The sequence below is a fragment of the Arvicola amphibius genome, chromosome 10, assembly GCF_903992535.2.
Source record: "Arvicola amphibius chromosome 10, mArvAmp1.2, whole genome shotgun sequence".
Classification (NCBI taxonomy): Eukaryota; Metazoa; Chordata; class Mammalia; order Rodentia; family Cricetidae; genus Arvicola; species Arvicola amphibius.
In genome coordinates this window covers 97,669,942-97,697,898 of record NC_052056.1, presented here as the reverse complement: position 1 = coordinate 97,697,898, position 27,957 = coordinate 97,669,942, and the positions used below count along the sequence as shown (strand labels likewise).

Sequence of the window (27,957 nt, the reverse complement as noted above, 5' to 3'; positions counted from 1 at the left end):
AAAAAAAAAAGAAAAGAAAAAGAAAAGAAAAAAAAAGAAAGAATTTATTTAGCTGGAGTCCAAGAACTTGTTCTAAAAAATGTCAGACTATTCTGGGCCCAACAATCCAAAATTGGCTCAAACTTGAAATAACCTGAAAATAAAGACGACTTAAGAGTTAAAACAAATACTACAGCTTCTACATCTAACCACGCCACTCCTTTTTCTGAACAAGTGACAGCACACACACCAGCAGCCCCACTGCTTCTGATCTAGCCCAGAGTTGCCAAAACAGCAAGAGGTAGTGGTTAACTGAAGGAACTTCTGCCTATATTCTTATCACACAACACAAGGAGCTCAAAAACAAATGACAGCTGGATGTGGTGGCACATGTCTTTAATTGCAGCAATCAGTAGATAGAAGCAGGCAGATCTCTGTGAGTTCCAGCCAGCCCCAGCTACAGTGAGATTTTGTCTCAAAACAAACAAATACAACAAAACCCCAAATGTCCTCTAAGTATTTTGCATCAAGTGATGTGAATGGGTACACACAGGCCAAAGCACAAAACTACCTCCTCCAGGAAGCTCGGTGTGGTAAAAGGCTGTGCTAATATACAGTACAGTCATCAGCCTGGTCTCCTGTCCCAGGAACTATAGCTTTTGGGCACCTTTGGGTGGCCCCATAGAGAGCTGTGCTTGAGAGTCAGCTGCCACAATTAAATAGTCTAACATTTTATGTGACAGTCTGCAGGTCTCAGGGTAAAGCACACTACATAGGGCCCCATGCAGTGTGGACAAGGTGTCAGCAATCTTGTGCACCCACGAGGACAACGCAATTTTTATATGAGCAAAATAAACTAAAGGGTATCATTTCTGCTGGGCATGATGGCACACACCTTTAACCCCAGCACTAGAGGGGCAGGTGGACCTCTATGAGTTTGAGGCCAGCCTGGTCTGCAAAGCAAGTTCCAGGACAGCCAGAGCTGTTACACAGACACCCTATCTTGAAAAAACAAAAACAAAAAAGTGTCACTTCTATTCAGTGTCTCAGAAAGGCAGAGATGATGGGAACTTTTGCCATTGGCTACAGTGAAGACAAGCATGGAAGGTAGAGACAAAATATACTAAGCAGGCCAACTGTACATGCATAGGTACACAGCTCGCACACGTCACAGAGAGGCTTGAGTCAGCCGTGACAGATCAGTGAGCAGCATTGCAGCTGCTGACCCAGCGAGACTCCACCCTCCACACATGGTAGGCCAGTGAAGCTCAGCTCATCTATGATGAGACAGTTTATACCTGTGGCCATGAGAAGTTTGTCCGCACTGCCATCTCATGCACATTAGCATATCAGTTCCACTCTGTGGACAGACAGCAGATACTCTGAGCATTCCAGAACAATTTCAGTTAGTGCACATGGCAGATCTGCACATGAACATGTGTGTGCACAAACAATTCCAGGGAAAGAGCTTGGTTTGACAAGCTGGAAAGCCAGTGGGTTTGACAACTGTGAAAATAAGCCACATGGTGTTTACCTGGTTTCTTTCTCCTTGGAGGGGGTGGCCCTGCTGGTGCTGATGTGCATGTCTACAGCCTGGCTGTCCCCACTGCTATATGTTGCTGCTGTTGTGACCAGGCGTAAGCTGCGGCGGGACATCCTCGGAGAGTCAAACACAGGTTCCAATCTGTGCTCAGTCTCAAAAGCCAGGGCATCCGAAGAATAACTAGAACTGGAAAGAGACATGGCTGGAGGAAGCACTGGTTTACAGGTCAGGAGCCATGACACTCCTGTGCGCTGACTTTACTGCACTGCAAGGGCAGCCATGCATGGACCTTCACCAACCCCTTCACCTGCTGACCCCAGGTGAGGAGGCCTGGAACTTCGTCTGAGAACAGTTGTTTAGGGCAGGCAAAGACTCCTAGAATCCTGATGGGGCACTAAGACAGTGACACTCAAGGACTGAGGTGAGATCAGCGACACGTTCTTGAGAAGAACATTATTGAGAAGAAACATTCTTGAGGACACACGTTTCATACACTGAAGCTAGATGAACATAAAACCCTTCGGAGCCATGGCAAAGACTGTCACTTCCAATGCAATGGATAAAAAGATGCACCATTCTGTGGGGTATCCAGTTTGTTCAGTCCAAAAGCCAGCTGGTTCCCCTCTCAGATAATCTGAGGGTGAGGCTATGCTAACCCTATTAGCAGCATCCCTCTTCATCAAGACACAACTAACCCAGCCACTCTGGAAAAGTAGCTGCACATGGTAATGGTGACAACAGGTGAGCATGAGGCACCCTAGGAGAAGAGGCAAAGAGTAATGTCAGCTGGGGACCTCACAAGAGCATGAAGACACAAAGTAGTCAGGGGGGAATGACAGATACCTTGGGAAGACCTGCTCTATAGGCAACCCCAGCAGCCAGGAGGAGCTAGTGGCTTTTCAGCCTCATGCCCTGTTAACACAGGGGCCCTGGGGCCTCAAGGGTATAGCTGGAGAAGATCTCACAGGTGGGACACCAAGTCAGCCTGGTAAGTGCCACTAAGAAGGTAGTACAAACGCTTTAGCAGGAATGGCCTTTAGGACGTCAAAGATGTTTGAGATAGCCGGGCGATGGTGGCCGACGCTTTAAATCCCAGCACTTGGGAGGCAGAGGCAGGCAGATCTCTATGAGTTCGAGGCCAGCCTGGTCTACAAAAGCTAGTTCCAGGACAGGCTCAAAAGCTACAGAGAAACCCTGTCTCGAAAAACAAAACAAAGCAAACAAACAAACAAACAAACAAAAAAAGATGCTTGAGATAGGGTACACTAGCAAAAAGGCCAAGTCATGATGAGATAAAAGCTGACAGCAAGGTACTAAATGAGAACACTTGCTAGGCCAATTTCAGTGAACCCTAAAATTAGCTTCCTTCTAGTAGAGTACTGTAAACAATTATGGCTTTAATTTACAAAGATTGCATTTAATATCAGAATTGATCTATAGATAAGGACCAACATTGTGATGGTATGAATAAGTATGACCAAAGCCAGGCAGCCTTTAATCCCAGCACTCCATAGGCAGAGGCAGGAGGACCTCTGTAGGTTCAAGGACAGCCAGGGCTACATAGTGAAACCCTGTCTCAATAAACAAAAGACAAGTCAGTGGTGGTGGCGCATGCCTTTAATCCCAGGACTGAAGAGACAGAGGCAGGCGGATCTCTGTGAGTTCCAGGCCTGACTACATAGCTACAGTGAAAAATAAAAACAAACAAAAAACAAACAACAACAACAAAAAGAATGGAAGAATGGTCTCTATAGGCTCATATATTGGAATGCTTAGTCACCAAAGAATGGAACTATTTGAGAAGGATTAGGAGGTGTGACCTATTGGAGTAGGTATGGCCTTGTTGGAGGAAGTGTGTCACTGTGGATGGACTTTGCAGTTTCAAAAGCCCACACCAAGCCCAGTGTGCCTCTACTCACTGCCTTCATATCAGGATGAAGAACTTTCAGCTACTTCTCCAGAGAGCCATGTCTGCCTGTGTGCTGCTTGCTTCCTGCTTATGATGATGATGGACTAAACTCTGAAATTTTAAGAAGCCCCAATTAAATGCTTTAGTTTATAGGCGCTGCTTTGGTCATGGTGTCTTTTCATGGAATAGAACACTAAAGATACACACCATTTCAGCTTCCCATTCCTCCACCCATTCACCCTCAGACTCTTGCTGCTAGGAAAGGGATCCTCATAGCTCAGGGTGCATTTGACCCTGTAGTGTGGTAGCAAGAGTGCAGGCTATCTATAGCCACTGTCTGCAAAGGACCAGAACTGTCTAGCCAGAGGCGTGAGGCCTACCACATGGAGGCTAAGAGAAAACAGAAACTGCCCCACTCACACGGCTGACCATAGTCTGGATATGAAGTGGCACCATGTTATGTGATGAGCGTTTCATGCATACATGGTTTGTATGTACAGGTCAGAGGACAACTTACGAGGGACATTCTTTCTTCCCATCATTTAGGTACCAGGGATAGGAGTTCACTGGGCTTGGTGAGAACACATGAATTAACCCAGTAAGCCATCTCCATAGACCCTAGAATTTACTTTGTAGCCCAGACAAGTCCCCAACCTACTGCCTTCTGTTCTCCTGTGTGGCAGTTGCAGAAGCAGACACAGACACAGACACACAGACACACACACACACAGACACACAGACACACACACACACACACACACACACACACACACACACACACACACACACACAGGGCTCCTCAAAGAGGGAAGCCTGACACACACCCTTCCTTCCTGCAGGATCCAGCAGCCATGTCCTGTGCCCTGTACTGAGTCCCTCCCACCCTCTTGGGACCGTTTCTTCTCAGTCACTTCTTCCACTCTCTCCACACCTTAGATTCTCTCTTTGGTCTTACCACAGCATCCAGACTCTCAGCGGGGCCCCAAAGTGAAAAGTAACAAGCACTCTTGGCTAATCATACCCAATTCCACCTGACCAGCTGCTCCCTGAGGGCCCTGGCTTTGAGCAACTGACTCACTAACAATGCTCAGTCCCACCACAGTTGGCTTTCCACTGCACTTGGCCTGCTGCAGACTCCTGGCTCCCAGGTACACTGAGGGTGGCTCACTGCAGCCACCCCTCATCCTGTATGCAGCCTTTCTCCTACCAGAGGAAAAGCAGTGACTGCCTGCAGAGCATATAGCTCTACATCTGAGGACTTCTGGGAGAGGCATCCTCACTGAGGGTGGCCATCAACAGCTGCCATGACCCTTGTGAGCAGCTGACTGGGCTGACAACAGGTGGGTCAAAAAACAACAAAAGCCATCTCAAGTCTCTCTAGACTATGACACAAAACTTCATCACACCACTGAGCATGAAGCCATGCCAGTGAAGAAGGCCAGTACGGTGATGCATAACTGAACTTCAGTGCCAGGCTAGTAAGATCCTCTCTGAAAAAAATAAACACAGTAGTTGCAGAGATAAATCAGTTAGTCAAGTGCTTGGAATACAAGTGGGAGGACTTGAGTCCAATCCCAAGCACACACACACACACACACACACAAACAAGTGTGGGTGGCCTATGGTGGTAACGCCAGCACTGGGGAGACAACAGGCAGATCTCCCTTAGCGGCACTAAAACAGTGAGCCCCAAGTTCAAATCCTGTCTCAAAAAAAAAAAGGTAGATGACACCTGAAGTTGATATCTGACTTCAACACACACATATACCTGTAGGCACACAAATATGAAAACCTAGAAATGTCTTATATAGACACAAACAATAAGACTCAAACTTCTAGACCTAATACCACTTCACAGGAAATAAAAGTAGACAAGAAAGAAGCTATTGAAACACAGGGTGAGGATCCTGCTTGGGGTGATGTGAAAACTCCCTATGAACAAAAGGAGATGGATCTGGGAAACTTTATCCTTTTTTTTAAATTCCCTATGTAGACCCAGCTGGCCTCAGAATTCCACCTGCCTCTACCTTTTGGGTGCTGAAGTTAAAGATCACATTCCCACCAAAACTAGGCATGATGGAGGCAGTATCACTGCAGGATGGAGCAGGAAGCAGCAGACCAACTTCTCCATTCTCTCGAAATTCTCACAGTGCGTGCATTTTCCAAGAGAAAGCCATGGAGGCTCTGGATGGTCACTGAGATGGCTAAGAATTAAGACATGAAAGCTGCTGAACCAGCGCTGGCACGGATTAGCAGGTGTTACCGGAGGAGAGTAGGTGCAGCTGCTCTGCCTCCTGCCACACTGACCATCTCACTGGGGACCATGACAAGTTTTCAGAGAAACTGAGACCAAAAGCCTGGAACTGCACCCACTGGCTCCCTATGCCATGACTGTGCCTAGGCTTACTGTCCCCCATTGGGTCTTTCCTTCATCTCTGTCAGCCCAGCTTCTTCGCTGTTCCAACCCTGCTGTGCTCCTGGCTGGCCATGCTGTCCATGGCCTACAGCAATCTTCCCATGGCCTTCGACAATCTCACTTTCTTTTGGGTTCCAATTGCAACCCACTGATTACTGGTTCAGATCCACAGTCACAGGTCTCTCCTGACTTGTCAATCCTGTCTACCCAGTGACCCCACTAAAACTGGGACTACCACTACTGGCTCTCACTGAGCACCACCCACCTCTGTATTCCTGAGTCTGGCCTATTCAGTCCTATATACTTTAAGCATAGCTCTGTGGATTAAATCCTCAGACGGACCCCAGCCTACATACCTAACACTTTGCTACCTTGCCACCACTCCTCCGCATCACCTGTCCACAGACCCATAAGCCTAACTGAACAAAGGCTATGAACATCACTGTAGCCAAGCACAGGTTTCCCTGGACACATGGATTAACACTGTACTTAAAACAGGTCATAAAGGCTAAAAATAAGTCAGTAAGAATAACTGTTTCTATGTTCCCAGACAGGCTCAAGGAAGTCACCTGAGCTGGCCACTCATTTACTTCTGACATATTACAGGCTCCAGGCCAAAACATCATTGTGAGTTTGAGGCCAGCCTGGGCTACATGGGGACAATTTGTCTCAAAACATAAACTGAGCCTAGCAAGTATCCCTTGCAAGTGCAGCTGGACTGAGGATAGAAATGGAAAGCAGAGTGGTCACACATCACAGCTGACCACTGCTGTCCAAAATAATCTTCTTGGGGCTGGGGAGATAGTTCATAAGAAAAGTGCTCGCCAAGATGGTGTGAGAAAGGCACGGAAACCTGTCTGCAATCCCAGTGCTCAGGAGGCAGAGATCCCGGAACAAACAGGCTAGCTAGACTAACCAAACTGGTGAGCTCTGAATTCAGTGAGAGCCTGCATCAATGAAAAAGTTAAGAGGAAACAAGGAAGATACTCACTGTCTACCTCTAGCCTCCACATACATACACTGACATATGCCCCCACACATGTAAGTATGTGTACACACATACAAACATGGTATTTTCTTTAGATATTTCCTGATTTCTTTTAGGTTTTCTTGTGGATTCACCTTATAGGCAAAGCCACTGGACAATGACTCAGCACATACATCCCATGTGCCTCTCACATCTTGCCAGGCACCCAAGTTTTCCTGCCTGCCAGTCATGCCCTAACCTACTAGGACAACTCATTCTCCTCGGCACACACCACAGCTTGGAGGGAGGTCCTTTGCAATCACTCTTCCCATTCAGCAAACTGGAAAGGAACAGAGCAACAAGCAGTTACTGAGGCTCAAAGGACCCAAAGAACAGGAACATCCTGTCTGGAGCATGCTCCTGGAATCTGGCCTTCCAAAGGCAGCCCCTAGATCAGTGTCTCTCAGGAGATGCCCCAACTATTGACAAAATACTGGTCACACTTTCAGGCTTGCTCCCAATCATGGCCACAGGGTGGAGCCTGAAATGGTGAGTCACTCAAAGTGACTAACACTTGAGTCACTGCAAGAGGTGTCTCAGAAGCCCACAGCTCTAGGAACCACTCACAGCCTCCATGTTCACATGGTTGTGAAGAACTCAACGCTGTGACTGTCACATCAACACATAGCTGTGTGCTGAGGCCTTGTGGCACTGCACCCCAACGGGGGATGGGGGAGCACTCACTCACCTGAGTGCGTAGGTGTAGCCGGTGTTCTCCGGTACACACTGGGGTGGAGTGTATGTATGTAGCCGAGAAAAATCCATGTTCACTGTCTCAGACCATGCTGCAAAGGGAACAGAAAAGGACTAGGTGTTAAAAAATTAGCACAAGTCCAGAGATTGGGTTTGCAGCCACGTTTTGATTGTTAACAGATGACAGTTTTTCCTAGTCCCAAGTCAAAGCTTCTGCCATGTGTCAGCTCCAAACATACACATAAAAACAAAACTCCGGCCACACAAGCATACCCACCAGGGTTGGGTCCCAGAACCCCAGTTTTCTCATGGTGAGATGAGAGGTAAGATAGGTGAAGTCCCACAAGTGCACAAGTCAGTCAGCCCGGTACACAACCACTGCCTCAAACAGGGCGGAAGGCAAGGAACACTTGCTGCTGTCCTCTGACCTTCACACTGGTACACCTGCACACACACACACCATATACAACCCCCTCCCCCCACAAAACTAAAACCAAAAGATAACAAGTGGGCGAGGCATGGTAATAATCCTAGCACTAGAAAGGCTGAAGTAGAATTACCTTGAGTTTAAAGCCAGCATGGTCTACAAGCCAAGAACCTCACTAAAAATAAAAACTAGCAAGAGGGGCTCTGCTAATTTTATAAAATGGATTTAATTGACTTTTACTTTATTAAATAAAATTGTCTTGGGAAAAAAAACTAGCAAGAGAAATCTTGGGCCAGTTTATAATGACATAAACTTTTTCCTAGTCCCAAGTCAAAGCTTCTGCCATGTGTCAGCTCCAAACATACACATAAAAACAAAACTCCGGCCACACAAGCATACCCACCAGGGTTGGGTCCCAGAACCCCAGTTTTCTCATGGTGAGATGAGAGGTAAGGCACTTTGCAAGAAAAACTGACAGTGACTCCAGAGTCCTTTTTTGAAATGTTGAAATATGACTTTTCATTTCTTTCCTCTTTTTTGTTTGTTTTTCAAGACAAGGTTTCTCTGGGTAACTGCTACCTCTGCCTCCCAAGTGCTAGGATTAAAGGCATGCACCACCATACCAGACTAAAAGTTTATTTCATCTTTGAGGTCTCTCTATGCAGTCCTGGAACTCACTATGTAGATAAGACTGCACTCAAACTCACAAAGATTCCCCTGCCTCTGCTCCCTTAGTGCACTCCACTACACTACACTTTCCATTTCTAGAAGGTGTCATACGCTCCCAGTCTTCTGAAGTGAGGATTAGCATTAAGAAAAAGATGACGCCAGGCGATGGTGGCTCACGCCTTTAATTCCAGCACTCAGGAGGCAGAGGAAGGCGGACCTCTGTAAGTTTGAGGCCAGCCTGATCTACAAAATGAGTTCCAAAACAGCCAGGACTGTTTCACAGAGAAACCTTGTTGAAAAACAAAAACAAAACAAAACAAAACACAAAAAAGGAAAAAGATAACTAATTTTTATCCATGGTCAGAGAGGGCAGCACTGCCATCCTTTGCTGCAAAGCTGAGGTTTGTAGGAGTACCTCAGAACCAAACAAGAAACCCAGTAGCAAAGAACAGAAGGATCAGCAAAAGTTGGAGACTTCTATACCTTCTTCCCTTAGGCAAACATAAAACTGTGGTGAGCGCATTGTTTCTCAGGTTCTCATCTTCGCTTCTTTACAATGACTCAAATCTTCCTCCGGCTAAAAGTACAAGGAACATGTGTGCAAGCACACACACATTTATGGAATGTACTCCATATCCTCATAAAGGCGGGAAGCAGCTTAGTGGAATTGTGTTTAAGACTACACACTTACCATTCACAAGGCCCCAGGTTCCACCCCAGAACTGAAAAACAAAATAAAATACAACTACTCCTGATAGTAATGGGAATCACAGCCACTGAAAACCTAGGGAAACACAGTGGTGGCTGATACCCGCAACCCCAGCACTCTGAGGCAGGAGGAGTGCTATGAATTCCAGGCCAGTCTCCTCTACAGGTAAAACCCTATCTATGCCTGGTGACGGTGGCACACACCTTTAATCCCAGCACTGGGATCTCTGAGTTCAAGCCCAGCCTGGTCTACAGAACAAGTTCCAGGGCAGCTAGGGCTATACAGGGAAACCCTGTCTCGAAAAAAACAAACCAAACCTAAATGTTGTGGCTTTTTTGTTTGTTTTTAAAAGAGGGACACCAAACCAATCAAACAGAACTAAGAAAGGCAAGCATGGTGGTTCAAGCCTGTAACTCCAGAGCTCAGGAGGTAGAAACAAGAGGAATACTGCTATTTTGAAGCCTGCTGGGCTACAAAGCACAATCCTGTCTCATAAAATAAGTTAAAACCAAATAAGAGAAGAAAATAAAATAGAAAATAGGAATATCCTAAACAAAAAAATAGATACAAATGACAGTTTTAAAAGCCATATTAAAAGGACTTTCATTACATCATTTTCTTTTCTGTTTAGAGATTTAATTTTTTAATGAATGTTTTGCCCTCATATAATATATAATATATATTATATATAATATATATTATATATATGCATACCATGTGTATAACCAGTGCTCACAGAAGCCAGAAGAGGGTGTTGTATCCCCTGGAACTGCAGTCACAGAGGGCTGTGGATGCTGGTAAGTGAACCTGGGTCCAATGCAAGAGCAGGAAGTATTCTTACCCACTGAGCCATCAGCCCAGCCCTAATACTATTTTCCTTAAAATAGCCCAAATATTCCTTTAAAAATAAGACACTCACATTGGTATCTCTATGGTAACACATGCCTATCATCCCAACATCTGGGAGACGTAAGTAGGAGGATCAGGAGCTCTAGGCCAGTCTGGGATGTGAGGTCATGTGTCACAAAATGCAGTACAGCACCGATTCTCTCTTATCCTTCCTTCCTTCCTTCCTTTCTTCCTTCCTTCCTTTTTTCCTTCCTTCCTTCCTACCTTTTTTCCTTCCTTCCTTCCTTCCTTCCTTCCTTCCTTTCTTCCTTCCTTCCTTCGGTTTTTCAAGACAGGGTTTCTCTGTAGCTTTGGAGCCTGCCCTGGAACTAGCTCTTGCAGACCAGGCTGGCCTTGAACTCACAGAGATCCACTGGCTGAGTTTAAAGTGCTGAGATTAAAGGTGTGTGCCACCACCGGCCATCATCATCATCATCATCATCATCATCATCATCATCTTCTTCTCTTTTTAGAAAAGAAGAAAGAAGTCTCATGGTTTCTTTTAGGCTGTCCTCCAACTCATGACTCAAGCAATCCTTCTGCCTCAGCCTCCTGAGCAGCTAGGACAGCAGGTACTTGTCACCACACCCAGGAGGTCTAAGAACTTCACAGCACACTTGAGTGTGAGAAAACACTTCAGCCTGCCAGCCACACTCCTGGCAGGTGAGGGGACATGTTGACAACCTTCTGCAGGTAACAGTAACTACTGAACCCAATAATGCTTGATACCTGCTTAGCTGCTCCATCCCCCTCTTTGTATGCCAGGGACACTTGAACAGACCCAAATAAGAATGTCAAGGCACAAAACTTGACAACACCTCACTGGCTTCAACCTCCTGGCAGGCTCTAGGGTCTCACATACACTGCTCCCCAACCCCCGAACAACAGGGCCCCGCCCTGGTAGAATGTAATAATGGATTCTGACCAGGTAACCGGAACACTCTGGGCCAAATGACAACATCAGTAACCACTCCTATTGTCTTTCTTCAGAACAGGTGTTCAACTACTTCTTGTCATCCCGTTATCTACGTAACATCAAAATAAAACTTCCTACCTTCATTCCCCAAAAGGACTCTTCACTATCCAGTCTTCTGGCAACTGCACTGTTTGGCAGGGCCAAACCTGAGCCTAAAGCCACTACTGACTTCCACCAAGTTCTCCACAACTGTAATCTCAACATCCTGGTGGATGGGCACTTCTGGCCTGGCTCAACCCCCAGGACGTGCAGAGCAATGCCAAAGTCCAATGGCTAATGCCTGCAAGCCCTGATAAGGATGGAAGACCAGGGGTCACTGGGGGTAATACCAGAGGGAGACTTAGCCCTGCCATCACACTCACACCACCTATGTGGAACAGCGAAGTATCAAACAGCCAAGCCTTGGTTCCCAAAGCAAGGGAGCAGGGACATGTAAGAGACTACATATGCTTTTCTATCTGTAGGAATACCTCAGCATGCTCTCAAGCCAGATGAATGTTCCAGGACAGAGGAGGCCACACATCCACTGCACCCTGGCCACTGCATAGCTCATCTCAGTTCCCAGTCAGTGGAACACGCCATGCCACCATCTAAGGAGAACCTAACTTCCTCTCAGCACAAATGTTCAAGAAGAAAGACAACCAGGGGCCACATGTCAGCTTCCCACCTAAGGCTGAAGGTCCACAGAAAGGGGCAGCTGAAGGTGATGGGCTCTGAAAAGGTGTCTGATGGACTGAGATGCAAAGATGATGCCACACAGAATACTAGTGTGAATACATACTTAGAGCCTAGACATCTATGTCTGGGGCAGGACAAGGAGGAAGCAGTAACCATGACATCATGACTGAACAGACCCTGAACCCTCTCCCTCTACCATTAAACCTGATGAATCTAGAAAACGCCTCTTGAATCTAGAATGTCCTCCACTAAACACAAAGTTTTGTGCAGATCATCACACTCTCTGTTTCCCAATATTGCTTAGTGAGGACACTGACCCCGACATCTGCCCTGGGCCCAAACTCACCAGTCCAGTGGTCCACTGATGGTCCAGGCAATCACCCCAGAAACATGACTGCACACCCAGGTTCATATACATGAGCATGCACACACATATACTCTCCAAAGAGCAACAAAAGGCCAAATTTGTACAAGGCTCTGAAGGTGCTGCACAGCATTTGTCAGACAGGAAAGCAGCCCACTTCTTCTCAAAGCTCACTGCAGATCTGATTTACAGGACAACAATTACCATTAAAATTTATTTTACTCTTTGATACATATCTGCAATCAATGCTATTCTGGAAGCTGAGGCAGGATTGCGAATTCAAGGCCAGCCTGGGCTATATAGAGTAAGATGATCTCATAAAACCAAAACACAGAGGACAGAATGGATTAGTACACAAGACAGACACACACTACAATGCTAGCTACAATTTCTTTCTGGGAATATATGTTGTGTTTGCGTTAAAGAAGACAAGGCTTCCTCATCAGAGTAGTTCAAGTTCCCAGCTGTTGAGAGAGACAGAGAGAGACAGAGAGAGAGAGAGAGAGAGAGAGAGAGAGAGAGAGAGAGAGAGAGAGAGAGAGAGAGAGAGGGAGGGAGGGAGGGAGGGAGGGAGGGAATGAATATGAGCTGGCAAGATGGCTCAGCATGTCAAAGCACTTGGAGCCAAGCCAAACAAACTGAATTCTAATCCCTGGGACACATGCGGTAAAGAACTGATAACTGGCTCCACAAGTCGTTCTCTGACCTCCACACATGCACACCACCGCACTAGTGTCTTCCTTCTGCTTGTGTTTCTGTCTCTGTCTCTCTCTCATACACACAGAAAGAAATAACAAATAAATTTGTTGTTTAAAAATAAATTTTTAAAAAAGATTTGTTTCCTTCCAGGCCAGCAATTCCAGAAATGAAGATTAACTTAACCCTGCCCTGAACAAAAGACAAAAGTCCACTGATTAGCATGATGGCTCAGCCACACCTGGACCCTCACAAACTCATGCCACCACCTCCAGGTCAACTGCAATCTGCAGCTCCTCCTTCTGGTGTTCAAGAACAGGCTTAGCTTATCCACACTGCTCCATCTCCAAGGCCCCATCATAAGCTGACTGAGTCTGCCTCCTGGTTAGCCCTGAAGAGGCTGCTCTGTGAAGCTCAGTGTGTGGGACTGCTGGGAAATGATGTGCACCTATGGGCTGAAGGGCAGCAAAACTCTAAGTGAAGAAATGCAACTGTTTTTTAACAGCACCAGAAACCCCTGAAAAGAAACTGTTGGTCATCAGAGGTCCTGTCACTCCTCCAGCCTTTCTGGCTACCTGAACCAGTGTCACTACTGACATGACTTTGTTCATACCATGCTCCTCACAGGTGCCCTGGCCTCTAAAACAAGGATTTGCTTGAAGTCAGCTTGGTGCTGGGGCAAAGGCAGGAGCTGAGTGCAGGTTCCAGAGCACTAGCCTAGCACACTGGCCTACAGAGAACCTAAGGTGGAGAGTCAGGGCTCCAGTCAAAGCTGATACAGAAGACACGCTGCCTTCCAAGTCCTTCTTTCCAAGTCCTTCATACGAGGGCCTACCTTTGTCCTGTGCTTATGCTACCCAGGAGAACACAGGTCAGATAAGGAAACTTCTCAGATGCAAGCTCTGGTTTCAGTCTAAGGAAGTGCTTACTGTTTCTGTTTCTTTTCTAATACCAAGGATAGAGCCCGCCTTCACATGTTAGGCAAATGCTCTACCCTGAGCCACAGCACCAGTCCTGGAAGTGTTTTTATAAGTAGGCACAGGTCAGCAGGGTCTTTCAGCCACACTGATTTTTCACTCAACACCACTCTCCCCATGCAGGATGCACATACAAAGCCCAGGTCTTATCGTAAAGTGAGTTCCAGTCCTTCCACCCTATCACCTGAATGTTTGCCACCTAGAATGCCTGTACTTATTTCAAGCAAAACAGAGAACACATCAGGAAAATTTCAGGAATAAATTAAATATAGCTTCATGCAAACAATACAAACCTAAAACACAGAACAGAATCGCAGCTCTCAAATAAGCAAGTACAACCTTCCTACTGGTTTCTGCTGGGGGCCACAGCTGGAGACAGCTGCCTGGGTTAGGCCTGAGGTTACTGGTCACACAAGAGATTTGATCTGCACCCACAGTGATGAAATACTATATGAAAAATAGCAGAGCACTTGGTCTCAGAGACATTGTGAAAGGCAAACTTAAAAACTGATGGCAGCACCTCCTTCAGTCTCTGGGAAGGGGGAAGACGCTGCAGTTGGGGTTAGCATCTCCTGGCACTGTCAATAAAGCACATCCAGCCAACCACATCACAGCTTTAGCCACAAATCATGAGGACCCCAGCATGTCTTAAAACCACTTTCCACACTATTTGAGGTCAAAACCCATAGACTCAGGTCTGAGAGTTCATCCCACTACAATCCAAGGGGGTGGGGAGTACAGGATGCCAGGCCCTCCTCCAACTTCCCAGGAAGCACCATCTGTCAAAGCCTCAGCCCTCAGTGGCACTCTGAAACCCCATCACACCCTAACTGATAGGGGGTACCTCCCCCAGTCCTTCCAGACAGATGCCTCACTTGGTCTGTCCCTACAGGACCTTCCTGAAGAACCAGGGAAGCACAGCCACACAGCCACAGCACATGCATCATGTACACACATGTTCCACCTCCACCTCACTGACTCACCATCACCTAGGACTTGGCTCTGCATAGCAGCCAGGTGCTACCCAGCAGGCTCAATGACTATGTCCACTGTCAAGAGAAATACTGAGAAAAATTTGTTTCCTTGGTCTCTTTTTTGCAGTGCATAAAATGAAACCCAGGACATTTTAAATGCTAGGAAAGCGCTCTACAGATGAGGATATCCCAGAGTAACTTCTGTAAAATCAATTTTCTGCTAGGCCTAGCCTACAACTACAGAGGCTGATGGAGAAGAATTCTGAGTTCCAAGCCCACATGGCTACATAACAAAGTCCTTCTTGCCTCAAAAACAAACAATTCTGCCACATCTGTTTTAGACCAGATTTGGTAGAGCATGCGTCTAACTAAGCACTGGGAAAGATGAGGTAGAAGCATAAGGAATTAGAGGCCAGCCTGGACTACAAAGGCAAACTAAAAAAACAAATAAAATCCAGGCATGGTGGTGTACACCTATAATCCCATTCCCCAGAAGGCAGAGACAGAGACAGATGTGTCTCTGAGTTCCAGGTCAATTTGGTCTACACAGAAAGTTCTAGACAAGTCAGAGTTATAAAGGGAGACCCTGTCTCCAAAAACCAATAAACAAACAAACAAATAAAAACATCAGTACCATAACACAATATGGTGGGATAGGTCTGTAATCCCAACTACTTGAAAGGATGAGTCAGGAAGATCTCAAGTTCAAGGACTGCCTGTACTATAGAATACTCAGCCAATCTGAGCAACTCAGCAAGATCCTATCTCAAAATGTATTTTTTGAAAGGACTACAACCAGGGCATACAGCTCAGTGACAGCACTAAACAAGCATGTGTAAGGACCTGGGTTCAACACCCAGCACTGAAAAAAACAAGGAAGCAGAAAAGCAGCAGCAGGGTAGACAGAGAGGCACTCTGAAACCTCATCCGCCCTGAGGGAATCCTCTCTCCAGCTGGGAGAACCACTACTCTAGTGAGTCCTTTCACACCACTAGTCTGTGACCTGCAGCTTAATTCTGCAAAGGTCAAGAGGCATCTGTCACAGAGATCTTGTCTCCACACTAAAATCTATGACCCACACTTCGAAAAGAAAGGGAGCAGGGAGCGCCTGCCTGACCAGCACGGATCATGCTGTTTACTGAGCAGAGCCCATCAGAGTTCAGCACTATAGTGAGAGCAGCTCCTCTGTCACCTGTGAAGGGACTAGTTTCAGGTAGAGCTAGCATTCTCAGATTCACCATCGGAAAATCTAGTGAGGTGGGTGCTCCAGAATGGCAGTGAGTTCCAAATTCGGGGAGTAAGGAGGAGAAAACATGAGCATGTTTTCAATCAAGAAGGTGGCATGGCAACCCTTCAGCTGGTATCCAGGACCAGCCCCTTGAGCATTCACCAGAGCAACAGGGCACTCCTTTCTCCAGGCACTCAGGAGCAGCAGCCTGAGGTCCAAGTCCTGGGAGGCATCCTGCCAGTCCCTGGAACTCTCTTGCCTCATTTGAGACCTTTAAGGCAAAGCAAGAGTCCTGCAGCTGACTTCTAAAAATGTACAATTGTTTACAGGGAGCAAATGCAGACTGGCCTGGTTTATGAGATGTGACCTCAAAAGGAACAGAGCATCTAGGAGAGTACTCAAGACTCACAAACCCAGAAGCACACTCCATTAAATACCCATGTTCTTTAAAAAATAGGTCAATCAGTAAGCTCCAGTCAGTAAGCTCCAGTCAGCTGGCCCTGTGACAGATAAGCACAGGGCCAGCAATATGGTTCAGTAGGCAAAGCTACTTGCCACAAAGCCTACTGACCTGAGCTGGATCCCGGGAACTCAGGTACAAGGAGAGAGCGGACTCGGGCAAGCTGTCCCCTACTCTACGAATGGGTGCTATGGCACCTATACCCACATAAGGAATAAATAAAGTGTTGAACACAGATGTCAGATTCTATGCACGGAGCACGGAACAGGAAGAGCCAAAAGGAAAGGAACTTTTGGAACCCAGATAAATGAGAGCCAACTTGAGCCAGAAAAAGGCCCAGAGAGCTTCTGCAATGAAGAATGCCGAAAGGCACCCATGTTTTCATCAAAGAACTCCAAATCCTCAAGAACTCGTGGCACCCATTTAACACCTGGAAGTGAGGGTGTCAGGGAAACTAAGAGGCTGGAGGCAGCTAGGCCAGAAGCCTGTTGGAGATACCGTCAAGCAAAACCACACGCCCATGGCAGCGGGTGCAGAAAGTGCACTGGAGAATCCCCACACCCTTCATGCATAACCTAACACTTGATAAGCTAGATGTCGTGGCTCACATTTGTATTCCCAGCTCTTGGAAAATAGAACTCCAAGTCTAAACTACAAAGCAGACCCCACCTTGCAAAATTAAGAAAATAAAAATAGCAGGGCAGGCGGATCTCTGAGTTCGAGGCCAGCCTGGTCTACAAGAGCTAGCTAGTTCCAGGACAGGCTCTAGAAACTGCAGGGAAACCCTGTCTCGAAAAACAAAACAAACAAACAAAAAAAAAAAAATAGCAGGGCAGTGGTGGCTCATGCCTTTAATCCTGAGGAGGCAGAAGCAGGCAGATCCCTGTGAGTTTGAGGCCAGCCTGGTCTACAAAATGAGTTCCAAAGAAAACAAAACAAGACAAGACAAAAAACAAAAACAAGTAAATAAATAAATTTAAAAATGTATGGATGTGGCTCAGCTAGTACAATGCACACTGCTCACACAGAGAGCCCTGGGTTCCATCCCCAGAACTGCATAAACCAAGTGTGGTGGTACAAATGTAAGCCCATCACTCGGGAGGTAGAGGCAGGAAGAGCAGAAGTTAAGGGCTGTCCTCAGTTACACAGCCAAGTCAGCTGGGCTAAAGGCCGTTTAGTTAATCTTCAACAAACGTGGTCCTCAACCCTCAACACTCATACAGGCATCCATGAAAAGCCCACAGTTAACACCACACCCAAAGGTGAGAAGACAGAATGCTCCCCCTGAGATCAAGACGGAACAGGACAGGCAACAGTGATATCTGACACTGTCCTGAAGTTCGAGCCAGAGCAATTACTCAATGAAAGGGGGGAAAAGGTGTACAGACCAGAAAGGCAGTAACAGTAAGGCAACCTTTACTCTCAGCTGACAAGATTACATACACAGAATATCCTAACGCACGACCAAAAATGATGGCTAATAAATTGAGCAAAGCTGAAAATACACAGCCACACCAAGCTGTATGTACTTCCACATGCTAGCAATGAGCAAGGTGAAGTGGAATTAAAAATTCCTTCTGCAACAGCATCAAAGGAAAAAAAAAAAAACCTTGAGAATCAATTTAACCACCCAAAGGCAGAACCTGGGTACTGAAAGACACAAGGAAATGTTAAAAAAGGCCCAAGGCCCACAAAGTTCAAGAACATAAAAACCCACTATCACAAATGCACTGTGACCCTTGTCATTACCCCAAAGGCCTTTGCTGCAAACCTGGAAAAGTTGTCCCTCATTTACACTGAGGGACACTATTTCCAGAGAGCAAATAAGTCTGGAAAAAGGAGCTGAGCTTGGGAATCACTTAAGATTTCAAAATCAACTGCAAGCCAATGTGGTCCTGGTGTATGGTCAGACATACTCCACCAGAATGGCATACGAGCCAATGGTAAATAAACCTTACATCTGGGGCCAAGCGGTTCCTTTTAGCAAATGGTGCTAGGACAGTTGAGCTTCCATGGGAAGAATGAAGCCAGACTCTTAGACATCACAGCCCACAATGAACTGACAACAGATCAAAGATCTAAGTATAACCACCACAGAACTATCAAACTTTTTTTTTTTCCCGAGACAGGGTTTCTCTGTAGTTTTTGGTGCCTGTCCTGGAACTAGCTCTTGTAGACCAGGCTGGCCTCGAACTCACGAAGATCCCGCCCAAGTGCTGGGATTAAAGGCGTGTGCCACCACCACCCGGCAACTATCAAACTCTTAAAAGAACACATACAGACAAGTCTTTATAACCTGGGGTTTGCAATATGTCCACCTAAAGAAAAAAGCAGATAATTTGGACTGTATCACTTTGAGCATTAAAAATACTCAAGAGGCAGAGGCAGGTGGATCTCTAAGTTTGAGGCAGCCTGTCTATACAACGAGTGAGTTCCAGGCTAGCCAAGGCTACACAGTGAGACCCTGTTTCAAAACAAACAAACAACAAAAACCCACTATCAAAAGGATACAATGGCCATGGCTAGGCGGTAGTGTACACCTTTAATCCCAGCACTTGGGAGGCAAAGATAGATGGCTCTCTGTGAATTTGAGACCAGTCTGGTCTACAGAACTAGTTCCAGGACAGCCAAGGGTACATAGAGAAACCCTGTCAAAACCCCAAAATGATGGCCACGGCTGGCAAGAGGGTTCAGTGGCTAAAGCACTTGCAGCATAAGCCTGAAGACCAGAGTTCAATCCCCAAGACCCACATAAGATAGAAGAGAACTGACTCCACAGAGTTGTCCTCTGACCTCCACATACACACACATGCTCATAGATATCACACATAAAGGGGAGGGGACAAAGGTGAAGCAAAGCATGGTAGCAAACACCAGAAATACCAGGAGGCTGAGAGGAGGACTATGAGTCTGAGATTTATGGTGCAATCCTGTCTCAAAGACAGATAGAGGTATTGCAAGTCGTATATGTCCCGAATGTATAAGCAATTTTCACAACTCAAAAGACAACCTAATTAAAAGACAGGGAAAGGCTAGACATGGTGGAAAAATACCTCTTATCCCAGCACTCGGGAGGCAGAGGTAGGTGGATCATGAATTCCAGGTCAGCCGGGTCTATACAGAAACAGCTGGCAGTGAAGACCCGAAACAACAATCCACACACATGACTTGTGTTATCTGGGAAATGTAGACCAAAGCCACAGATATATTTCACAGCCACTGAGATGAGGGGCAAGGTGGGGGTGGTTGCGGGTGGAAGGAAGGAAAACAAGTATTAGCAAAGATATGGAGAAAATGGGCCTCTCCAGCATTGTGGGTGGGAGTGTAAAACATGCAGCCATTGCGGAAAAACAGTCGGATGCTCCCTACAAAGCTAAACATAGAATTACCATGTGACCCAGCAATTCTACTCTAGATCTATATTCCAAGAATTAAAAACAGGTGCTCAGGAGCTGGAGCATGGCCCAGCCAGTAAAGAGTGGGAACACAAGCATAAGGACCTCAGACCCCTAAGGACCCACAGAAAAAACTGGGCACAGCAACTTGCAACTGTAATACTAGCATCAGAGAGGCAGAGACAGGAGGATCTCTGGAGCTTGGTAGCCAATCAGTCTATTCAAAATCGGTGAGCTTCAGGTCCCAGTGAGAAGCACTGTTTCAAAAACCAAGGTAAATGGGCAAGACGCTGCGTACCTTTAATCCCAGAACTTGGGAGGCAGAGACAGGCAAAATCTTTGAATCTGAGGCCAGCCTAGTCTCAGAATCAGGAAAGCCAGGGCTGCATAGTGAGATTCTGTCTTGAAGAAAACAAACAAAAAACAAAGGGAGAGAATGATTGAGATAGGCACCCAGTATCAACCTTGGGCCTCTACACACACAGACACATGCATGCATGTACGTATTCAGAAACAATGTTCAAGTACAAACTTGTTCCCATGATCCCAGCAACACTAGTTAAGTAACCCAACAGGAGGAAACAATTCAAATGTCCAATGATGTGAATAAGCAAGATTGAATAGGGCCTTAGAGGTGGCTTAGGGGGTAAACCTGTCTGCTACCAAACTTGATGACCCAGATGCAGCCCACTAGGACTTATACAGGTGAAAAGACAACTGACTCCAGCCAAGTTGTCCTCTTAACCTCAGCAAACATACACATGCAAATAAAATATTTTTAAAAGACTTAATAGGTCCATCCAGTAGGAAACTACTCAGCCACAGAAAGTAATAGAATGGGGACACATGCTACACAGCATGGACGAGCCTTAAATAAGATATCCAGAAGAGGCAAACTCATAGGCTGTAAGCAGAGCTGCAGCTAACGGACAGGAAGGAGGAAAATGGGAGGGACTGCTTGGTGGGTACTGGGTTTTCCTTTAGGGTCATGAAAAGCTGGAACTAGATAATGGTAATGGTTGCATAACACTGTATACAGTTTAAAATGGAAATTTTTATAATACACACACACACACACACACACACAGTGCAGCTGGCTACCTTGAATTCATCCACTTTCTGCTCTCTCCCAGAAAGACCAAAATGCAAATAATCTGAGTCTGCCAACCTTTGGGAACTAAAAGCATCTCTCCAAATCTCTAGCACAACTCTCAAGTGAGAGCATGGTAGTACACACCTGTAATCCCAGCACTGGGAAGCTGGAAGCACAAGGATCTGGCTTTCAACTCCAGGCCTGCCTGAGCTACAAAAGACCTGGCCAAAACAAAAACAAACAAAAAGACCAAAAGGTAACTCAGAAGAGTCCTCTCAGACTCTCATTGGAGCAACGGCTCAAGCATGTCACCTACAGCCTGGGCAGAGCACCATAGGCTGCACATGGGAGGTAGTGGTGCATGCCAGTAATCCTAGCACTCGGGAGGCAGAGGCAAGTGGATCTCTGTGAGTTCGAGGCCAGCTTGGGTCTTACAAAGCAAGTTTCAGGACAGCCAGAACTGTTACACAAAGAAACCCTGTCTTAAAAAACAAAACAAAACAAACAGACAAAGTGATGCAGGCCTGACCAAGAAAAACAAGGGGCATAGAAAAGCCAGAAGGTACTGTGACTATGCTCATGGTTCCAGCCCCATCTCCAGCACCACTGACCAGTGCGGTTGTGAGCGCCTGTAATCTAATCCTAGCACAGCACAAGGGAGGTGGAGGCAGGGGTAAGAGATCAAGGTCATCTTCTGCAATATAGCAAGTTCTAGGCCAGCCTGGGCAACCTGGGGCCCGGTCAATCCATAAAACAATCAAGCAAGCAAGTAAGCCCGCTTAGTGGCGCACGCCTCCAACCCCAGCACCCAGGAAGCAGAGGCAGGCGAATCTCTCGATATAACCAACTACATAGTGAGACATAAAAAAACCAAAAGGGTGGGGGAACACGAAAAGACAGAAAAAGAACATTAAGCTGAAACTCAGAAAGGAGAAAAAGAGTTCTGGAGAGATCTAAACTGTGCAACAGTCAAGTTAAAATGCAATGTAAGATCCGGCAAACTCTAATTAGGAACCTGTCCTGGAGGCATGAAGTGCACATTGTAGGACGGCACTTCACACCACAGAGCGAGGAGCAGCAAAGTTGCCCTAGCTGATGCCCACGGATCCCCAAACTGCATCCAAAAAAGCTCCAGCAGGCCAGCCCGGTACTGTCCTGCGCGCCGGGAAGGGGGCAAAGGGAACTGACACCCGACAATTAGCAGGTGCAGGATGCCCAAGCCAGGTACTCGCTACTCGGCCAGCGCCCCTCCTGGCACCTGCAACATCTGTGCTCCGGGAGGGCGCGCCCCCGGGATGGCGCTTGCGCCTGCGCGCCGCGACGGGTAGCAGGAGACCCCGGAACCCAACACGCCAGGGGTCCGGGGCGAGGTGGGACCACAGTGTCAAGGCACTTGGGACACCGGACCCGGGGCGCCTAGGCGCGCGGCCTGGCAGCGCGAAGGACATCGCGCGCGTCGTGGCCGGTTAGCGGTTTCCACTTCTTGTGGTCCCTGCCACCTACATCCCGGCCGGCCCTAAGACAGTCCCCCAGTGCCCGCGACACGACCGCAGTGGACCCCCGTTCTCCCGCCCACTCCCGCTCTCGCCCAGCCCGCTCGCCGCAGCTCACCTGCCTCGCGCCGCCGCCTCAGGCCTCGTCCGCGCCGCCCAGGCCGGCACCGAAGACTCTCCGCAGCCACAGCCAATCGCGCGCCGCGCCGGGATCGGAGGCGGGAGCGACGCAAACGTCCGTCAATCCCAGGCGCGTCTGCTGAAGCTCCAGACCAATGGGAAGGCGACTGCCCCGCCGCGGCCCGCAAGGGGCGGGGGAAAGGGCGGGACGTGTGGCGTCAGTGGGCGGGGCGGGCGCGCCGGGACAGGAGGGGCCACGCCTAGGGAGGGGAGTCGGGTTTTCGGAGAGCTTTAGGATTAGGCTTCTCCGGGGAGGCGGCCCTGCTGAGTTCCGGGAAGGGCTTCAGTGGACCCAGAAGACTGGACTCCTGCTGAAGATGCGATGGACTCTCGGTCACCTCTTCTCCTCTGCCTAGGGGCAGTGTTTGGAAGAAGCCCCTGACGCCCTGCCCTGCGGGCTGGAAGCCAGGCCTTCCCTCCTGCCCGGGCCCTCTCTCACTTGCTCAGTTTTGCCAATACTGTTGAATTTCATTTGTTTGGTTTCTAGACAGGGTTTCACTCTGTAACCTTAACTGGCCAGAAACTCGCCGCAGAGACCAGGCTGGCCTTGAACTCGTTGAGATCAACCTGCCTCTGCCTCCACAAAGCTGGAATTATTAAAGGCGTGTACTACCACGCCCCATCTGTTTTTTCCTCTTTTAGACTGGGTCTCACTGCGGCCTGGAATTCTTTGACTGTATAGCCCAGACTCACTTCTAATTCGCAGCCACCCTTCTGCCTTGTCCTCTCAAACACTGAGATTACTACCAAGTGCCACCATAGCTGACTTCGGCTATTCTTTTTTAAAATGTATTTGTATGTATGTCTGTAAGTGGTTGTGTGTGTGTGTGTGTGTGTGTGTGTGTGTGTGTGTGTGTGTGCCTGCAAAGGCCTTAGATCCCCTGAAGCTGTAGGTTGCTAGCTACGGAAGTGAATTCTGGCAATCAAACCCCAGTTCTCTGCATTCCTGCTCCCCCGACTCCCCAGCAGCAGTGGCAACAGCAAGAGCTCTTAACGTTTTAGCCGTTTTCCCAGCCCTTGTCTTTTATACTTTCTATTTATTTATTTCTGTTTAAAAAAAAAAAGACAGGGTCTCTCTGTGTAGTCCTGACTGCCCTGGAACTTGCTATGTAGATCTGCCTGGGAGTAGAGACATGCACCACCACGCCTGGCTGGCTTTTACACTTTGAAGTAAGAGTCATGAGCTGGGCAGATGGGTCAGTTAGTAAAGTGCTGGCAGTGCAAGCATCCAGGACCTGAGTTCAACCACACAATCTGAATTTAAAAAGAAAAAGAGTTTATCACTGTGCACTTGCAATCCCAGGACTGAAGAGCAGGGACTGGGATCCCTGAGGCTGGCTGGCCACCAATTTAACTTACTCAGTGAGCACCAACCCAGTGACAGACTCAGTCTCAGAAAGCAAGGTGGATGGTTCCAGAGGAATGATACTAGTGCACGCATATGCTTGCACACATTGACGCATACATAGGCTCTCACGCTATTGGCCAGGCTGTCTTGCTTCATGTTCCCTTCCAGCGCTGGGATTACAGGCATGTACCACCACATCCAGTCCGCTGCTGGCTTTTAATAGTCACCCATGCTGCATGCACTTGCCTCCTTATATGGCAAGTGTTTGACAATGTATTTATTCCATTGGTAAGCTGAGGGACTTTTCTGTAACTAATAGACATTAGAGGGTTTCGGGCCACAAGGCTATTTGTGGCAAACATTTAAGTCCCCTACTAGTAAAGTGTGTGGGTTTGGGGCAGCTGGCTGGCTCCACAGGCCCAAGGCTCTATGGCTTGCTGACCCCTGGTCCAGCTGCTGGACATCTGGGTTTTGTCAGTAGTAGCTATTATAAATGAAACACTTGTGCATTCAGAGGAAGGAGTCTGGAGTCTGTGTGGACATTTGGCTTGGTTTTGCCTTTTTTTTTTCCCCCCCGAGACAGGGTTTCTTTGTAGTTTGTAGTTTGGAGCCTGTCCTGGAACTAGCTCTTGTAGACCAGGCTGGCCTCGAACTCAGAGATCCACCTGCCTCTGTCTCCCGAGTCCTGGGATTTGCCACCACTGCCCAACCTTGTTCTTTTATTTATTTATTTTATATTTTTATTTGTGTATTTGTTGGAGGTGGGTAGGAATGCACGTCTAACATGGTGCAAGTGTATAGATCAGAAAACAACTTGCCAGAGTTGGGTCCCTCCTTCCGGCATGTGGGTACCAGGGATCGAACTCGGGTCCTCAGGTTTGGCAACAAATGCCCTTACCCTCTGAGCCATCTCAACAGACCCGGTTCTTTTATTTTTAAATTAGTTTATTTTCCTGTTTTTATGAGATGGAGTCTCATATAAATTTGATATGCTGCCCTTAAATTTGATATGCACTCCTCATCCTTTGGCCTGAAGGGCTGAAATGAAAGGGCTGTTCTGCCACACTCAGTTTAAGCAGTGCTGGTGATTAATCTCAGGGCCCTGGATATGCTCGGCAGACCATGCTCTATATCACCAGTCAATTTTGGCTCTTCATTAGCAGCTGTGTGTGGTGGCTCAAGCTAAAGTAGGAGAATCCCAAATTCAAAGCCAGTCTGGGCAGTTTAGTGAGGCCTGGTAACTGGGGCTAATGGCAGCGTTGTGCTTGGTGCAAACACAAAGCTTCATTTGCACAAGCAGTTTCCTACTTTGGTGCAAATTCCCTTCCCCTGACAACATAAGCAGGACCCATGTGGCAGGCCTGCTGGGGGCAGCATGTCAGCCTGGGACACGATCCTGTTTTGCCATGTCCTGTGATGCCACAGTAGACCCAGTAAAAAGCTACTCCCGCTGGCCATTTCCTGTCTGCTTTACATAGTAGAGGGTGACAGTGAAGACAAGTGTTGGTGGAAGCAGAAGCAGTGGAGTGGCAGCAGTGGCGGTGACAAGAGAGTCTGGCAACGCACTGAGCCTCTGAGGCAGCAGAGTGGGCAGCATGGCAGCAGAAACTGGCAGAAGCTGCTCCAGAGCAGCAGTAACTGTGACAGAACCTGCAGCCGTGTAAGAGGCACCTGAACCATGGGGCAAGGTGTAGCCAGGGCAGGAAAAAAAAAGGAGTGAAGAAGGCCAGAGAGGGTGAAGAGCAGAGGCTGAAGACAGAGCCTGCAGTGAACCAGAGAAGGGAAATCACAGACCACGGTAGCAGGAAATGCTCCAGAGAGCTGCCAAGTCTGTAGGGCCAGGGGTCCCTGACACCACATACTGGGAGCTATAATCCCAACTCTCAGACCCTCCTAGAAACTGCAACCCCAGCTGCTTCCAGGGAATGGAGGAATCCCTCTTCTTAGGTGTATATGAAAGCTATAATAGATTACACACTGGGAATCAGCCCTTGGGATGTAGAGGCAAGAGGGTCAGGAGTTCAAAGCCGACTTCTGCTACATAAGCTCTTGTTTCAAAAAGACAAAATAACAACAGAAAGAGCTGTAGTAATTATAACCCTCAGGACCCTGCTGTCCAGCATCAGTGTGACCTGCAATAGTATGGATGCCCCATGCCACCACTTCACGCTGTCCTAACTAGCCATAGCCAAAACCAACTTTTAAAATTTTTTTTTATTTGTATTTCATGGACATTGGTGTTTTGCCCTCATGTATGTCTGTGTGAGGGTGTCAGAACCCCTGAACAGGAATTACAAGTAGTTGTGAGCTGCCATATGGGTCCTGGGAATTGAACCAGGATCTTCTGGAAGAGCAGCCAGTGCTCTTAACCAGCGAACTATTTCTCCAGCACCCCCCTCAACTTTTTTCTTTTTTGAAACAGGGTCTCATGTAGGCTAGCCTTGAACTTGTTATAAAGCTGAAAATGACTTTGAACTTCTGATCCTCCTAATTCCTCCACTCAAGTCTTCGAAGTAGAGACTTGTGTACCATCATGATACCTGGTTTATGGAGTATTGGGAACGGAACCCAAAACTTCTGTCTGCCGGTGAGAACTTTACCCTCACGCCACTCCACCCTCCAGGCAACTTTTTATATTTGATTTTATTTTTGTTTTGTTTTGAAGAGCAGGCTTTGAGTAGCTTCTCATAGTCCAGCAGGGCTGACTGGGGAGGGTAGTCCCTCTGAGCTCACACCTCGTCCTTGGCACCAGATCAGTATTTCAGTTGTAAACAGAACTTGACTCCAATAGCAAGGAGGCTGAGAAACCTGAGCTGGAGGCTTCCAGCCTCTGGAGCTGAGGCTGCAAGGGGATCAGAAAGTTGGGCAGGCAGGGACAGGGACCCTGAAAGGAAGGTCAGCTTGCCCAGGAAACCCCTTTCTCTTAAGGAAGCAATTGGACTTCCCCACTAGCTGGATGGGGCAGGAGACACCACAAAGGAAGTGGTTTTTTTTTTTTTTTGGCCCTTGGTGGTTCCCCGCAGAGGTTGAGGGCGTTGCCTAGTCCCAGTGTGGTTCTGGGTGTGGCAGGGAGGGGCACAGCAACAGGTCTGAGTAGAGACGAGCAAAGCCTTGACAACAGTTCCAGGATCCAGAGCCCCACACACAGGCCGACTGTTCTAGGTGAGCGGTAGAGCTTCTGCTGCGCTTGAGCAGGGTCCTGGGTGCCATCCATTGTAGCAGCAGAGCAAAAGTCAAACAAACCCCACCTGCCAGCTGGGTGGTGGCAGCACATGCCTTTAATCCCAGCACTTGGGAGGCAGAGGCAGGTGGATCTCTGTGAGTTCGAGGCCAGCCTGGTCTACAGAGCAAGTTCCAGAAGAGCAAGTTCCAGAAGAGCTAGGGCTACACAGAGAAACACTGTTTTGACAAACAAAATAAAACAAAACAAAAAACCCAGATGCCAACGATCATGACTGACAAGGGGCTCTGTTCCTTTGCTGTGCTAGGGACGGAACCCTGGGCATCCCACAAACCCTAGATAGGCTTGAGCCACGCCCCCAGCCCCTCACTAGGGGATTTTAGGCAGTACTCAGCTACAGAGATACACTCTATTCTGGTTTTTAAATTATTTATTATTTTTATTGTTATTGTTGGGCTTGTTTCTCTCCAAACTTTACGAGAATTCCAGAAATAGAACTGATTCATCCGGGCATGGTGGCACACACCTTTAATCCCAGCAGTTGGGAGGTGGAAGCAGGCAGAACTGTGATATCTGTGCAGTGAGTTCAAGGACAGCCAGGACTTTATACTGAGACCCACTTTCAAAAAAAAAAAAAGACAAACAAAAAGGAAC

At 47.5% G+C, this 27,957-nt stretch overlaps 1 protein-coding gene across 5 annotated transcripts in view; it reads right to left on the bottom strand.

The window, feature by feature from the left end:
* The window catches only part of Sun1 (Sad1 and UNC84 domain containing 1), a 48,709-nt gene extending 25,941 nt beyond the window's left edge, over nucleotides 1-22,768 (bottom strand). For 4 of the 5 annotated variants that reach the window (XM_038344950.2, XM_038344952.2, XM_038344953.2 and 1 more), the window contains exons 1-3: nucleotides 22,713-22,768; nucleotides 7,563-7,659; nucleotides 1,514-1,708 (exon numbers count right to left, since the gene is read on the bottom strand). In XM_038344950.2, the coding sequence (XP_038200878.1) occupies nucleotides 1,514-1,708; nucleotides 7,563-7,639 (272 nt within the window). In that variant the 5' untranslated portion in view covers nucleotides 7,640-7,659; nucleotides 22,713-22,768. Of the gene's footprint in view, nucleotides 1-1,513; nucleotides 1,709-7,562; nucleotides 7,660-21,245; nucleotides 21,268-22,712 lie in introns of those variants that run through there. The other variant, XM_038344951.2, reaches the window with a different exon arrangement.
* Between the last annotated feature and the right edge of the window lie 5,189 nt (nucleotides 22,769-27,957).